The sequence below is a fragment of the Dysidea avara genome, chromosome 6, assembly GCF_963678975.1.
Source record: "Dysidea avara chromosome 6, odDysAvar1.4, whole genome shotgun sequence".
Classification (NCBI taxonomy): Eukaryota; Metazoa; Porifera; class Demospongiae; order Dictyoceratida; family Dysideidae; genus Dysidea; species Dysidea avara.
This window is the reverse complement of record NC_089277.1, coordinates 6,876-24,985: the sequence shown is the minus strand read 5'-3', so window position 1 is coordinate 24,985 and position 18,110 is coordinate 6,876. Positions and strand designations below refer to the sequence as shown.

The following is an 18,110-nucleotide window of genomic DNA, read 5'->3' as shown; positions in this document are numbered from 1 at the left end:
TACACTACTTTTTATTGATTTAATAAGATCTTTGTGATACTTGATTTGATTTGATTTTTAAATTAGCCTCAAGTCAGTCGGCAATGCCGTTCTTCCCTGACTGAGGAGGAAACACAAAAATAGCATACATATACACATATAAATTACAACAGCACACACACAATAACTGAACAAAAAATTACAACACATACAAAACAATTAAGCAAACAATTTACAAACACAAAAATCATCCTCAACTGCATGTGCTATGTACACCTGACACAGGCACATGCACAGCATGCCAAGCTAGGAGGGTCTGGGGGCATGCATGCTCCCCCAGGGAAATTTTTGAAAACAGATGCTCTGAAATGGCATCTGGAGGCTACTTTACATACAAAGTCTCTTTCTCCTCTTTGTTAACATCAATGGTAATTTTGTGCTACTGTACCAATCATTCAATATCAATTTTATTTTGGTACAAAAAATTCCTGAAGCAAATATTTACGTAGTTCTATACAGAAACCATTTAGATTGAAAGACAATTACCAGAGATGTAGTGGCTTGAACAGCAATGTATATGATTAGAACAGTGGCTACACTTTTCAGCTACTTGAATTTGTAAAAGGATCAATATACTCTAATAGAGTGGTCATCAAAATATACTCTAATAGAACAGTCACCGTGATACTCTAATAGAGCATTCAGTAAAGACTAGGGTCCAGCCAATGCCGGACCAGCCAGACCGTGTGCTCTGGCCCAGCAGCCAAGCATTGTATTAGTTGTGCTTGTCATACCATGAGTTAATAAAGCTGATTTTAATGGAGGTGAATTTCTAGTTTGATGTGCTGTAACTCAAAAAAATATTAACTTAATGTCTGTGCTACAGGTACACCGGGGTATGGTGATTAGGGATAATTTCTAGCTACTCTAGTTATTATGATAGCTCAGTTTGATTTATCGCATTTTGCTTGAAAAACTTTGCAGGTTCCTTGCAAGTCTTTAGCCACTTTTGAGTTCAATACTTGTACTGGCTTGGTTCTCATAGTTAATAGCCAAAAAGTGCATAACTCTAGCCCTTTTTGTGACCCAACCAATGAACATTGAAATTTCCTTGCAGCTTGAAACTGCCTGAGGATGCTAACAAAATACGTACTTGCAGCCTAATTATGAAGTGGCTTGCTTTTCCTACCATGTATTTCTAACAAATTAAAGTAAGATGATCTTCATGGGTTACAGCAAAACTTAGTGTACTTTCAAAGTCAGTTATGAACATGCAGAATAGCAGTTTATAATTATATGAAAAATTTAAATTTAAAACTGTCATCAAGAGTTAACAATAGTGGAGGGAGAGTGTCTAATACTGCATAGGCCTGTAAAACATGATTGCATGAAATTGAAAGGGATAAGCTCTCTGCAAAACTCTGTATTTTGTAGTATTCTTTATATGTTTCAATCATCGCATTCTTTGTTCTGTCAGCGTGTTGTGCCAGTGTGAACATTTTACATGTCTGGTCCCTTTCATGATCAATTTCATGTGATCGAGACTCTACCTCCACTATTATTAACTCTTGCTATCATGCATGTTTCCTGGTCTTTTATGTCTTACTTGCTTGGTAAGGGTGTTGAGAAAACTTGCAGCCTGTACTAAATGAAGACTGTGAGGAGTGGAGTATGCAAAACTGATTTCTAGCAATTTCACTATTATTCATTATGATCCTCAGTACATATAATACTCCTTATCGGTATGCTGCAAAGAATGTGTGTGTAAGCAATACCCATTCAGTACACAAAATTAGTGCAAGGTTATTAAAGGTGCAGAGTAATACTATATAACACTAGCAAGCTATCTTATATATTAGGAAGGAATTTACAGTAGCTACGATAGATTGTCCTAGGTTGCATAGCTTGTGTCTATATCATGTCCAGTAGTCCAGTCCATAACACTCAATTAATATATGGCTTATGCAGTATATTCCTTCAAAGATAAAAGTGTCTTCTTCAGTGCAGCCAAAAACGCAAATTATTTGGAATTTTAAAATTTCATATTTCACTACCGGTGGACTAACTAATTTCCTGATTCTATCAGACATGGGCTTGATTTTTTCACTGTTAGTCACCACTTCATGCTAGCAATAGTCAAAGGCTTTGCATTTTATGCTTGCGTGTGTGTATTGTAGTGTAGTGTGTAGTGTAGTGTAGTGTAGTGTAGTGTAGTGTAGTGTAGTGTAGTGTAGTGTAGTGTAGTGTAGTGTAGTGTAGTGTAGTGGATAAAGCTACTGCTGTTTCCCAACAATCATTTAACAGAGAGTATACTCTTGCACAATTATGGCAAAGACGACCTTGTGCAGCTTACAACGGATACTGCAATATGAACAGCTACAATATATATGCTGCAGATGTTATTTGCATATATTATATGTCCATGTGTGTTAAATGAATTTTGATATTTATGATCAATGTAACTTTTAAAATTGAAATGATTTCATGTCTACACATGCATTGTAGCCTACTGTAGCCACAAGGAACAAGATTACAGAGAAGAAAAACAATTTAATAAGTTAGTTATTTGAAGCTAAGGACAAATGTCTGATTACGAATATTATTACTGTAATGTTTCAGACTTACAGTACCTCAGTGTGCAAAATAAAGTCCAGACACTGGACAATTTCTGGTCAATTACACCAGGTGTCAGGCCATTATTGAATTTATCCGGAAATAGTTTCCTTTCAATGTGGAGCAGAGTTTATATTGGGCTAGGAGGGAGGCCAGACATGATGGTATTGACATGTAATCAGTTATTTGATTTGGTCTGTGGTGACCACAAAGGCATGCCCAAGATGTACACTGAGGTTAACAGTTTACTATGCTGTGCCAGCCTACTTGTCTCAGTCACCTGTACTGCAATAGTAAAATGTATTTATTACCTGATTGCCAGTATAGTACTTTTACTTGTGGTGCTCATGATCACCTGTACAACTAGTTTATACTTTCAGCTAGAATGAACAAGCTGTCAGCTATCAGTGCATCTCTTATGTTCATACACTGTATTAAGGATAGACCCACGATATTTTCTAAGACATGGCAGCATAAGAAAAGTTTGAATATAAAAGCAAGTATATAAAAGTCTTTATGACTCATTTCTTACAAACCCTATAGAATCAATTCCTTTATGTGATCAGTAGTTACCCTTTAAAATACTGTAATGTCAGTGAATGGTTGAAGTTAAAAAGTCCAGTCAAATCTCTTGATGTCCACTCAACTTTCACAATGGCCTGACTGTACGTCAGCACATATCTGAAAAGCTATTTCACACACTGGCACCTGCAAATACTTTGAAGTAAGGCTACCCCTATAAAATAATTTCTATGTATCAGAAGTGTGTAGATGTAGTTTTGCATAGGGTTGACTATGTACTGTAGATGCAAAATTACATAGAATATGACACTCACTGTAGCTAGTCCTTAATTGTCATGCATGTTCTAGGTCAGTGTAAAATATAACGAGACATATAATAAGCTGTAGTGTCTGTTTTGTAGAGCTAACAATATTAAAGATCATTCAAATGTGTTGTCTGTACCTGTGTTGTCTGTACCTGTGTTGTCTGTACCAATCCCCACTGAAATACTGTAACATTTAAAAAAAATTCAATTAACATTCTGCAATGCAATTTATAGTTTATTCTATGGTTTAAAAATGGTACAGTATATCTTTGTAGGATACGGTGTAGTTTTTCATGAAGGTCATGGGGGCGAAAGTCAGGTGATGAAATTATTGTTAGTTAATAGGTGATGTAGAATATTGTTTGAAGCCCTCGTGCAGCTGTATTACAACAATCATCCAATTGATATGTATATAAAAATGTACAGAGATCATCTATTCTTTAATATAATAGTAACTTTTGATGCAGAATATAGTCTGTTTGTTTTCTGTTTGTGGTAAGATAAATATTTGAGAACCATGCAATTGTATGTAAATAAAATGTAAATAAAACAAATGGATATTATTGCAATGAAGCCTGATTCCTGTATATCTTGTACCTAGGCCTGCATCAAATATGCCAGCATAATAAAAATACTATATATAGGCTAGAGTGGTATATTCCAGTTTATATTATATATATATCGATAGTTATTTCAAACTATGGAGCTTAATTCCTTGAAAATGATACTTATTAGGGCAGTCAGGGGAAAATGCAAACCTCAATAGAGCAGTCTAATAGAGCATTCACTAATCATGATCATTGCATAAATTATTTTAGTTAACCTAAGAGCATAATACAAGCATATTGGAAACACTACAGTAAATAATACAAGCATATAGGAAACACTACAGTAAATAATACAAGCATATCGGAAACACTACAGTACATAATACAAGCATATCGGAAACACTACAGTACATAATACAAGCATATTGGAAACACTACAGAGCATAATACAAGCATATTGGAAACACTACAGTACATAATACAAGCATATCGGAAACACTACAGTACATAATACAAGCATATTGGAAACACTACAGAACATAATACAAGCATATTGGAAACACTACAGTACATAATACAAGCATATTGGAAACACTACAGTACATAATACAAGCATATTGGAAACACTACAGTACATAATACAAGCATATTGGAAACACTACAGAGCATAATACAAGCATATTGGAAACACTACAGTACATAATACAAGCATATTGTGGAAACACTACAGAGCATAATACAAGTGTATTGGAAACACTACAGAGCATAATACAAGCATATTGGAAACACTACAGTACATAATACAAGCATATTGGAAACACTACAGAGCATAATGCAAGCATATTGGAAACACTACAGAGCATAATACAAGCATATTGGAAACACTACAGAGCATAATACAAGTATATTGGAAACACCACAGAGCATAATACAAGCATATTGGAAACACCACAGAGCATAATACAAGCATATTGGAAACACTACAGAGCATAATACAAGTATATTGGAAACATCACAGAGCATAATACAAGCATATTGGAAACACTACAGAGCATAATACAAGTGTATTGGAAACACTACAGTACATAATACAAGCATATTGGAAACACCACAGAGCATAATACAAGCATATTGTGGAAACACTACAGAGCATAATACAAGTGTATTGGAAACACCACAGTACATAATACAAGCATATTGGAAACACCACAGAGCATAATACAAGCATATTGTGGAAACACCACAGAGCATAATACAAGCATATTGGAAACACTACAGTACATAATACAAGCATATTGGAAACACTACAGTACATAATACAAACATATTGGAAACACTACAGTACATAATACAAGCATATTGGAAACACTACAGAGCATAATACAAGCATATTGGAAACACTACAGTACATAATACAAGCATATTGGAAACACTACAGTACATAATACAAGCATATTGGAAACACTACAGTACATAATACAAGCATATTGGAAACACTACAGAGCATAATACAAGCATATTGGAAACACTACAGTACATAATACAAACATATTGGAAACACTACAGTACATAATACAAGCATATTGGAAACACTACAGTACATAATACAAACATATTGGAAACACCACAGAGCATAATACAAGCATATTGGAAACACCACAGAGCATAATACAAGCATATTGGAAACACTACAGTACATAATACAAGCATATTGGAAACACTACAGTACATAATACAAGCATATTGGAAACACTACAGTACATAATACAAGCATATTGGAAACACTACAGTACATAATACAAGCATATTGGAAACACTACAGTACATAATACAAGCATATTGGAAACACTACAGTACATAATACAAACATATTGGAAACACTACAGAGCATAATACAAGCATATTGGAAACACTACAGTACATAATACAAACATATTGGAAACACTACAGTACATAATACAAACATATTGGAAACACTACAGTACATAATACAAACATATTGGAAACACCACAGAGCATAATAGATAACATTTGGGAAATTGAAAGCTTTCTGGGCAAAATTTTGAGCATATTTTTTGACTCAGGTCTACTTGTAGCTACCATTGTAAGTTTACAACTGTTTGCTTTTGTACCTTTCTAGCCTGAATCAACCACTGAAAACTGTAGCAAAAATATTAGCTGGCTATATATGTGGGTGCTGATGTTAGAGTGGAAATATGATTTTATACATACTTTCTCCCACTACTAAGTGAAGCACTACATGATGTTGATGGTGTATATGTATCAACATCTAGGGATCTTTGAATAATTCAAAGGGGCAAAATAATAGGATGATGGTTGGTGACCCCTAAATTTATGATATGAGATAGTAGCAACTAGAAGGAGTTCTACAAAATGTATGAGATAAAGTTTGTTATACATTGTACATGTCCTGTTCCTTAAAATTACATGCATGCATAGCTACATACAGTAGGATCTTGATTATCCGAACTTTGATTATCTGAACCCTCGATTATCCAAAAAGTAGTATTTGTTAACAGGTGTATGTTCTATTAGAGTAGTTCAACAGAGCTCTCTGTATATACATCAATGGGCTTCATTTATCCGAACAAATTCACTTATCGGAACACTTTTGTGATTCAGCCGGCACACAGGTGTTCGGATAATGGAGGTCCCACTGTACATCAAGTAAAATTTAGTGATCATTAAATGTTTACTGGAGAGATATTGCTAATAAAGGGTATTTGGGACCATTTTGTCCATTTCATGGGTTGGTGTGTTTTAATTAGAATTTAATGTTGCAGTGACCTTTTGTGGTAAGTACTCATCAGTAACATTTTAGAGATCGTTGATTGTTTATCTGGCAATATATTATTGCTAATAAAAGGTATTTGGGACCATTTTGTCCATTTCGTGGGTTGGAGTATTTCAATTAGAATTTAATGTTGCAGTGACCTTTTGTGGTAGGTAATCATCAGATAACATAATCAATGAATTACCTAGCAATAACATTAACAGATAAAATAATTTATGCATTACTGCATAAAATTATATGTCCATAAAATTTGGCTCGATTCAACACAAATTAAATTAGTTGCTATGTTTCAGCCAATCAGAACACACCACACTGTAAAAAAAGAGGAATATAAGATGGCATTTCCAGTGGCATATTGAATACAAATAAGCTTAATCTAATACCCTGCAGTATATTATAATCATCTCATACTATAGTATAATTTTATCCCATGCTGTACTTAGTATTGCATATATACATGGTTTCAGTTTATTTACCACATCAACCAAAATAGCTTATATCTATTATAATACCCACACTATACCATTGCATATATGGTTTCAGTATGTTTATATAACACATTAACTGAAGCCTTTTGTGAGCTTGTTAGTATAATACATGTTATACCAAGCTTATTTTATATTCAATAAGTCACTGGAAATACCATCTCATATCACTCCATTTCAAAGTGACTATGCTGGATGATTATCAATTATATCACTGATAAGCAAGCATTCCTGTCAATTAAAGGTTTAAACTTGTGGTAGCAATTAGCATACATGCCACACAGTGACCATGACAGCATTATTTTTGTGAAGCATTTAAGTATCCTAAATATAAGCATGCATTGATGTTCCTATTAATACACTGAAAGATTTTTGAACCATGTAACTTGAATTTGTTGTATCACGTTTCATTTATTTTCAGGTGCATTTGTTAAGTCATTGGTGTAGGTTAAGGAATTTCACAACTGCATGACACCTTTAATTTTAGATTTTTGCTTTTATACATTATACTGAATCAAATATATATCTCTCTGTTATGTTCTTCTATGTAGTGTAAGGAAGTGGTGTATGTGTATAGTAATTGCAGCCACAATTGTCTGTGAAGAATAAACAAAGATGATAGATTGCTAGCTAGAGAACACCATTGCTGAGTTACACATCATTGCTGAGTACTCATCATTTAATTTAACAACAGTAATTCATTAGATAGGTAGGGCCACCACTATTATGCAGTATCAGAACAATAGCACCTTCCATGCATTTGAGTAACTGGAAGTATATGTCTCAAAAATACAATATTGCAATCCATGCGTGTGTAGTGGCATGCATTGTACTGTGGGTCTACAGGCAGCTACATTACTGTGGGTCTACCTGCATATACTATGGGTCTATTAGCTGATGTGCTCATTACAGGTTTACTAGCTGATGTGTTACTATGAGTTTATTAGTTGGTATGTTACTGTGAGTTTATTGGCTGATGTGTATTAGCTGGGCCTATATATTAGCTGATGTGTTACTATGGGTCTGCTAAATTCATGTACACTATCTAGGGTTTTCTGAAATGTTTAAAGTCAATACAGTGGCAGATCTAGAAATTCTCAGAGGGGATTTCAAGTTTTCAATAACTGTCAGGGGCGGATGCAGTTCCAGACTTGGGGAGTTCAACTCTGAAATTGCAACTTCAGCCTAGCTTTAAGTCAAAGATCAAAACAAAGGTAACTATACCTGCTGTAATGGTGATTTCAAAGGCAAAGTATGAAGTTTGGCCAGTAGAAAAAGTAACTATTGGTGATTTTGTCACCCACACAAATTGTAAACAAATTAGGGGCGGGTGCTATTTTTAGAGGGGTTTCAGCTGAAGCTATTGCAATTCCCGTATCCACCACTGCAATGGGACTGACCTCACAGCAGTATGCATGGTCTATATATTATTATACCCTTGTACTAGTAGTGCAAAAGTGACCCAATCACGCAAACCACTACATGCTTTATCACATTTTCAAAACTGTTTTTCCATAATAATTATTGTGACCATATTTTGGAAAACCATACATTTGAGCACATGCAAAATTTGGAAAACGTAATTGAAAATTTCAGAGAATGTTTAAAATTAATTTTTTTGCACATTCTGATAAAACAACTATTGAGCCTTCTTGCTTTTCACACCCATAGCTTCTTTTTTCTAGGAGTTATAATCAATTATATCAGACCATGTAGTGGTTTCACATTGTGTAGGACAACAATTAACTTATAAATTGGATAAACTCTCAGTGATCTCTTTTATCCATTTTAGATGGTAGGAATGGAAATCTTTGTCAACAAAGTGATTTGTCACCATTTCAGTGATGTAGCTACCATTGAGGTAACCGAGGCAGCTGCCTTGGTACTCAACAACTCAGGCTGAGCAGGCCTGAGTTTTAATTAGTAGCCTGAATTTTCTACTCAAATGTTACTAGACAGCATTACTGCACCACACATTATAAAATCTATGCTGGAGCCCAGTGACATGGTCTGGCATTGGCTGGACCACTTTTCAGCTACTTGAATTTGTATGAGAACGATCAAGATACTCTAATAGAGCAGTCATCGTAATAATTATACTCTAATAGAGCATTCATGACACTGTTCTCATTACCGGCACTAATTGGGCTAAATCATTTACATTTATATTGTCTCTAAATCACTTTTCAAAAGTTCCAATGAGTCAATTGCATGGCATTGTATTGAGCTAATTGATCATGCATATTATGCATTATCAGTTACAAACAAAAAATTGCCTCCACATGCCATTTCGAATCATATATATTTTCAAAGTTTACCTTGAAGAAACATGCTCCCAGACTCCCTAGCTTGATATGCTTAGCACATGCAGTTGAGCATTATATGAAAGAGATAATCTTTAGCATTAATATCACATCAGATCAATAATATAGTATAGTGTGCATCATGACTATGACCTCTGTTTCAGTTAATGGATGGCTTGACCACTCAAAATATCTTTGGAGTAAGTCAATTTTTGTGTTGAGTATATACAATTGAACTAGTCTAATAACTGAAGCATGGTATACTGCAGCATTGACTAAGATGGAGCATTAGCTACCTGACATGTAGAAAAATGCCCAGAGTCTTCTAAAACAGTTTCTTCCATCCAACCAGAGAGTCAACCTGTAAACACTGTACCATACTTGAAAGTGTTTGTGAGTCAGTTGAGTCAGAAGCAGACCCTTTCAATCAGATCATTGTATAAACTTTGCCTCGGTAAAATATTTTTCCTGGCTACGCCATTGCATTTGACACACTTGATTACTATGCAGTACTATAAACTGATAGTATATAGTTAGTTTGTTATGTATCAGACAATAAATCAGCTACTATATCCTTGGAATGCTTCAATGTATTGGGATGAAATTTTAAAACAAGGTAGGTAACCAGTCAGTGCTTCATTTTAGCCATAAAAAGGAATTTGACCAATGTATAATATTATAACAAAATGTATGGTTTCCAAAATACGGTCACAAGTTTTCTTTGCTTGAAAAGCTAGCATGTGTGTTGATATGTGTGTGGGATTGCTATCAAACTCAGGCAGAATTAATACAATTTTTAATCCCAGCAATCATACTAAATACATTATATTGTACATAAAATTAATGCATATCACAATTACACACAATTGCTCTTGCTCAGTGTTTACAACAGTAATACTTCAAGTATAGATACAAAAACTAAATACTGTAAGTATAAAAATCATCGATCATGAGATAATTGTGGTTTTGCCATGTTCACCTGTGTAACAATTAATATGTATAGAATTATGGTAATATCCACATCAAAGACATCTCAATATACAATCAGAAATATGAAATTTACCTTTTTGTAATTAATGTATGAAGTAACACGATTGCACTATAATCACAAAAGCCATAGAACTTTTAAATTTACTATGCTCCAAAATTCATAAATAACAACTATAATTTTATATCAAAAAATTATTCAATAAAACATTACCAGTATACAAGTATAAAAGTCAATTTTATTGTTAACAGAACATAAAAGAAAGTTGTGGACAAATCGGTCCAACAAATGGACAAATTGGTCCTCCATATGGACAATATGGACAGAACGACTATAACTGGTCAGAATGGTCCCGGGTTGGGACCCTAACCCTAACCCTAACCCTAACCTAACCCTAACCCTAACCCTAACCCTTACATTAGGTTGTATGTATTTAGGCTTGTAATTGTACGCGTACATTATCATTCTTTGTGTATATAATCATTAAAGTAAATCTGTCTAACAGTAAAGTCATGAGTCGCACCAACCGCGATGGAAGCACCCTGAGGAACGGCAAATCAAGGACGTACAAATCTGTGTACCCTTCGACTCAACCCTCTCCTGCCACGAGAAACTCTCCACGAGAAACGAGAAACTCTGGCAATCAAAGCACCAGTAGTCAACCTCCGAGTAGAGCCACCTCTGGAAGGAAACTGCCCCCTAATCCTATTGACCTTACTGGACCTACAAATGAACAACAACAGCAAGAAGAAAATAACAATGTTCTAAACACAGGTACTAACAATGTAAATGTACAGCACAACACTGAACAGACAGGGAACCATAGTGCTGAAGAAGGGATTGATGGTGCAGGGAACACTGTTGTTCCCCCAAACCCTAACCTTAACCCTAACACTACAGACGCCATCCCCAACCAGGCACAGTCCCTAAGTCCCGATGAGGTAGATAGTAATCTTACAGAGTACAAGAAGAATGTCACTAAGCTGAGCAAATGTATACATCATCTTAAATTTTTAGAAGAATCTCTCAGCGAAGGCACAGTCCCCAAAGGTTTAAAAATCAATTTGAAGGTCAATGCAGTTAATCAAAGTGAACAACTTAACAATAATGTACAGAGGATAATAGAAAGGTGTCAAATAAGCGTGATGGAAGAACTTAAAGCACACTACATTCAAACTTGTGCAGAATTAGAGACAAGAATCGACCAAACAAAAAGCACACTAGCCTGTGCTCCAGATGAGACCATAATCACAGCTACATATAAAGAAATGGAAACTAAGGTCAATTCACTAAATGCCAAATTGGACCAGAGAAGAGAGAAGAAGAAACAAGGGACTTCCCCCCCAAATGTACAATCACGCAGACAATACAACAGAAGAACTTACCAGGCACCTAGACAAGGAAACAATCCACCCTATAACCATCCTCATCAATTCAGACCCAGGAGGCCAGAACAGGATCCCCCAGGCTACAGACCACAAGAGCCATTCAACAGACAACAATTGCCTTCGTATAGAAATAACCGAAACTTTAACAGGGATGACAACAATATTAGAAGACCTCATCTTGAACAACCTCCATCACATAATAACATTGCACCTCCTAATAACTACCCAAACCAGTATTGGGGAAACACAAACCCACCAGTACAAGAAAATCAGCTTGGAGGGCTCGTAAATACTTTAAACTGGTTACTACAAAGTCTACAACCGCAATCAACATATCAGTCATTCCCCCAGCCTCCATTTCCCTACCGGAGATGAGGGTGTTACAAAAAGGTTTTAAATATATACCCTACAGTACATACACTCCCAAGCATTTAGAACTAGACACCAGTTCCTTGAAAGCCAACTTAACTAAACGTTGTGTACCATACAGATACGACATTCCAAAGGGTGGACTAATGAAAACAGTCAGTGATGTGTCCAAAGTAACAACCCCAGTCAGTAATGCCATCGACCAATTTGTAAATGAAGTCAGAGTCTCTTGCAACATTGGTACTACACAATCAGGCAAGGACAACATCAATAGAAGAGATAGAAATATACTTAAGAAACTGTGTAATCGTAAGGACATCAGAATTTCCAAGAGTGATAAGGGCGACACTGTTGTTGTCGAAACCATGGAATGCTACACAAGAGACGGTCTCAAACATTTATCAGACCAGGACATTTATCACCGTATTGATAAAGACCTCACATCAGAGTTACATGTCAAAATCAAGACATTTGTTAACCACTGCTTTAGTCGTGGTCTAATCAATCATGAAGTTTATAGTTTTCTCACTCAGGATGATAAACCCATAACTCCTTTTATTTACTTTTTGAAAAAATTACATAAGACTCCCTTGGCTGTCAGGCCAATAGTTTCTAACATTCACAGTCCCACTTGCCTGCTATCTCAGTTCATAAACCAGTTACTGAAACCCATTGTCGCCACTAAAACTCACATACTCAAAAACTCCATACAAGTCATTACTGAAGTGGAGCAATTACGTATTCCAAATAACTCATTACTAGTCACAGCCGACGTTAAGTCATTATATCCCAGCATACCAATAGAGGAATCCATTAACATTATTCTAACTGAATTGGAAAACTACAAGGACCCCACATCTCCATCTATACTTATATTAAAAGAAATGTTGAGTTTTATATTATATAATAATTGTTTTACTTTTGGTGACCTTTTCTTTCTGCAGGTTCGAGGGATTGCAATGGGCACAGCCATGGCCCCTAACTATGCCAATCTATTTATGTCTAATTTTGAGGATAAATTTATTTTCAACAGAAACACCAGACCAGTCTACTACCGTAGATACATCGATGATTTACTTATAATTTGGAAAGACACGGAGGAGGAATTGATAAAATTTATGGACCACCTAAATAATTGTCACCCAACTATTAAGTTCACATTTGAATCTTCCACTACTGAAGTCACTTACCTGGACATCAATATTGTCAAGGAGAACCATCAACTTTATGTCAAACCCCATTTTAAAACCACTAACACTTTTTCTTATCTACAGACATCTTCCTACCATCCTAAATTCACCTTTAAAGGTATCTACCGAGGGGAAAATGTAAGAATCCTTCGTAATTGCACTAAACAGTCAGACTATGAAACTACCATGAACCATATTAAAAAACAGTTCTCAGTCAGAGGCTATGCCACATTGGACTTACCTGATATACCATTTTCTGAAAGAAATAATCATCTGAAGAAGAGTGATACCACATCACAGACACGGGACAACCCAATCATCATTGTGAGTAAGTTTGACATTAACAAAAAGTTTGTAAGGGCCTGTAAAGACCACTGGCCAATGTTAACTGCTAATTCAGAGACTAAAAAACACTTATATCAGAAACCAGTTCAACACACTTTCACCAATCACAAGAACATCAAGCAAAGATTACCCAATAATAAATTGGACATTGAGGTACCTACCGACTTAACAATTCACCCTTCACCTACTATCACCAGTAAACAATTTCCAGCTAAGAATATAGCTTGCAGGAGAGAGGATTGTGCCTGCTGCAGTCAACTAAAGGGCAGTGCTCGAGTTATCAGTTATCAAACACAAGTATCTTTTGACATCACTAACATCTATGCATGTGACTCTGTAGGTGTAGTCTATCTACTGGAATGTGTACATTGTTACAAACAATACGTAGGAGAGACCTCTACCACACTACGTGCCAGAATGAGAAGACACAGGAATATGTCCAATCAAGCTACCAATAGACCCTTGTATAACCATCTTCAAGAGCACAAGCAAACCTTTGCTCAAACCTACAAGTTATCTATCCTGGATAGAATTGTCGATACTCCCGCTAGAAAAGCTAAAGAAATGTGGTTCATCCAGCAATTCAAAACGAAGATACCTTTTGGCTTTAATGTTATTACGTGAGCCACTTCCGACATACGTATACTGGAATTTCACCTCCGTGTTCCCCCTCATCTTTGATGACGTCAATCTATATAAACTCTGTTAATTGACAGCCCTTTCACTCTCTTACGATTGCAACTTGGAGTGAGTTTGTTTCGTCTGAAGAAGGCCCTGAACCGAAACCGCGGTCACGCCAGCAAGCTCTCCTATTACAAGGACAGTCACGAACATTTTGTAACTTATTTTGTTGTTGTAAGAGTCCTCTTTTGTTTGTTATGTCGTCTGTATGGTATTTTGTACTTGTATTACATTAGGTTGTATGTATTTAGGCTTGTAATTGTACGCGTACATTATCATTCTTTGTGTATATAATCATTAAAGTAAATCTGTCTAACAGTAAAGTCATGAGTCGCACCAACCGCGATGGAAGCACCCTGAGGAACGGCAAATCAAGGACGTACAAATCTGTGTACCCTTCGACTCAACCCTCTCCTGCCACGAGAAACTCTCCACGAGAAACGAGAAACTCTGGCAATCAAAGCACCAGTAGTCAACCTCCGAGTAGAGCCACCTCTGGAAGGAAACTGCCCCCTAATCCTATTGACCTTACTGGACCTACAAATGAACAACAACAGCAAGAAGAAAATAACAATGTTCTAAACACAGGTACTAACAATGTAAATGTACAGCACAACACTGAACAGACAGGGAACCATAGTGCTGAGGAAGGGATTGATGGTGCAGGGAACACTGTTGTTCCCCCAAACCCTAACCTTAACCCTAACCCTAACCCTATCTACTCTTGTGACTCAAAGAATGTTATCTACCTACTGGAATGCCAAATATGTCAGAAACAATATATTGGTGAAACTGGAACAACTGTCCGAATCAGAATGCGTCATCATAGAAATAAATTTAAATCTAGTACTGACTTACCATTGTATCGCCACCCTATTTTACACAATAAAGACTTTAGTATTTACAAACTGACTATCATTGACAAATACGACGACAGAAACACTAGAAAACAGAAAGAAATGGAATGGATAAAGTCAATGAAAACAAAAATACCCTTTGGAATGAATATCATCAGTAAATTATAAAATACTCTAACCCACAACTACAACTTTTAGACATTATGACATACACATGACTCAACTTAACTTAAACCCACAATTGATCCTTGTAACCATGCATATATAAGTAATTAACACATCCACACAATTACAAACTGACGAAGGCTCTTAGCCGAAACCGGTTTTTGTATTTTGTTGATTATTATTGTTTTGTTGTTGATTTTGTTGATTATTGATGATTTTGTTGATTTGTTGATTAAAATGAGTGACTCAGCAGAGGAAAATAACAGACCAAAGAGACAGCTATCCCCAGGAACTGAAGAGAATACAGAAGTGATTAAAAAGGCCAAACAAGGAGAAAGCCAAGCAGAAGTTGACAGGATAGATGACAACCAAAACCCTAACTCTAACCCTAACCCTAACCCTAACCCTAACCTCCCAGTTACTCCTTTAGAGTAATGGTTACTCTCCAGGGGTGTTAAATCCTCCCTACACTGGGAACTCCTTGAGAGTTGTGGTTACTCTTCATTTTAACAGTGTAGATGTTGAAGTGCTAGACAAAAAATTGGACTGAGATTAAAGGGAGCAATTTAAATAATTAGGGGGAAGGCACCCGACCCTCTGATAGTACAAGGTCAAGTGCCCTATGGCTGATGGGACAACCACTGTGGGAGCGCGCCCCCTAAGGCACGCAATCGCTGAGCGGAGCAACGAGAAGCTGATGCGACAACGTAGCCAAGACATCACGCCGCTGTAGGGAACTTCTCTCTTCAGGGACAGTAAGTAGGCTAGACGTTTGTAAAAGATGCTGGTACATCCACTGATTCCACCAAACGTTGAAAAGACTAATGGGGTAAATGAGCCCATCTCAACCTTCCTAATCCTCTGCTCATATTTCCTACGTTTTTCCTTTTCAAATCTCCAATACAATGAAGCCACTGGTGTAGCACGGTATGACGAAGCAGTTGGATTAAACACCTTAACATCAAAGAAAGCCCGTTGGTGGTGACCACCCCAGAACCCAACAGCTGAAACATCCAATCGTGCTCCATCCTCACGATTTGCAGTAGCGTATGTGAGTGTTTCACCAGAGAGAGACTGTAAAGGGGGCTCAACACACACATCAGTACAGACTTCTGACAGGATGGCAGCAGTAAAATCCCTAAGTTCGTTGTGCCGAAGGGTGGGGTAGCCACCTGTAGGGCAGTTCATGGAGTGGTCCACAGAGAATCCTTGACCACAAACACACTGGGTTGGCAAGCCAGATGGGAGCCACCCATAGCGTAAGCAGAGAGCATCACGGAAGGCACCCTGAAAAAGGCATCTTGTCTAGGGTTCCCATGAAAAAATTTCACCAAATAATTTCTTTACCAGTGCAGGGTGTTTATCTTACTGCCCTGATACTTGAACCACTATAAAACCGGAGGCGCGATTGTTTTAGTTTGAGAAATAGCCACCGTAATTTTTTGTATGTCACAGTATTTACGTCAATAACGTGGCATCGTAAACACAGCTACTTCCACAGGACAGGATCGAATGTTCTCATTAGCTAAATGTTATCTAGGGTTGCTGTGCTCAACAAACGTGCATAGTGGTGGGTAAAGGTCTAGCTGTATACGCTGCACAGGGTTGCTTTATTTGGTAAAATTCTGAAGAATTTATGTTTGGGCTGCCCTGCCATCTGAGAAGGGAGAAGCCAGCTCTTCCTCACAGCATGGTGATGCAATTGGATGTTCACTCGGGACGTTCTGCAAGTTTGAAAACAATCTGAGATCGTATGCTATCTGGCTGGTGGCGGTGAAAAATATCACGTCGCTAAAATCACGAAATTCCAAGTTTGGGCTGCTGTGCTATCTGAGAAGTGAAAAGCCAGCTCTTCCTCACAGCATGGTGATGCAATTAGATGTTAACTCAGTCCGTATTGCAAGTTGAATATTGAGAATTTAAGTAATAATATTGTAATCTAGATTTTTTAAGGATTATTTATCTAGTTAATCACTTACATGACCCTTTTTTTTTTCTTTTTTTTGTACATTAGCGTTATACCCTTGATGGGTTTTGCTAATCAATAAATAAATAAAGTTAAAAATTAATCCGAAGTTATTTGCTATCTGGCTGGTGGCGATGAAACGGCTATACCCACATATTCATTGTGCTATTATTGGCGTAAATTTCATTGCCACCGGCCAGATAACAAACAATCTCAGATTCATTTCAAACTTGTAATACAGACTAAATGAACATCCACCTTTATCACCATGCTGTGAGGAAGATCTGGCTATTCACTTCTCAGATGGCGCAGCAACCCAAACTTGGAATTTCGTATTTTTAGCGACGTGATATTTTTCACCGCCACCAGCCAGATAGCATGCATACGATCTCAGATTGTTTTCAAACTTGCAGTACGGACCGAGTGAACATCCAATTGCATCACCATGCTGTGAGGAAGAGCTGGCTTCTCTCTCCTCAGAGCCCAAACATAAATCATTCGGAATTTTACCAAATAAAGCAACCCTGTGCAGCGTATACAGCTAGACCTTTACCCACCACTATGCATGTTTGTTGAGCACAGCAACCCTAG

The 18,110-nt window shown here is 36.7% G+C and overlaps 2 protein-coding genes across 2 annotated transcripts; both read left to right on the top strand.

The window, feature by feature from the left end:
• Window positions 1-10,981: 10,981 nt before the first annotated feature.
• LOC136258386 (uncharacterized) lies at window positions 10,982-14,474 on the top strand. The gene is made up of 2 exons (XM_066051694.1): window positions 10,982-11,332; window positions 13,260-14,474. Exon 2 carries the CDS (start codon window positions 13,275-13,277, stop codon window positions 14,472-14,474), a length of 1,200 nt encoding a protein of 399 aa, XP_065907766.1. The 5' UTR covers window positions 10,982-11,332; window positions 13,260-13,274.
• Window positions 11,071-12,853, top strand: LOC136258387 (probable serine/threonine-protein kinase DDB_G0282963). Its single transcript, XM_066051695.1, has 3 exons — window positions 11,071-12,179; window positions 12,437-12,807; window positions 12,849-12,853. Exons 1-3 carry the CDS (start codon window positions 11,071-11,073, stop codon window positions 12,851-12,853), a joined length of 1,485 nt encoding a protein of 494 aa, XP_065907767.1.
• Window positions 14,475-18,110: the final 3,636 nt, after the last annotated feature.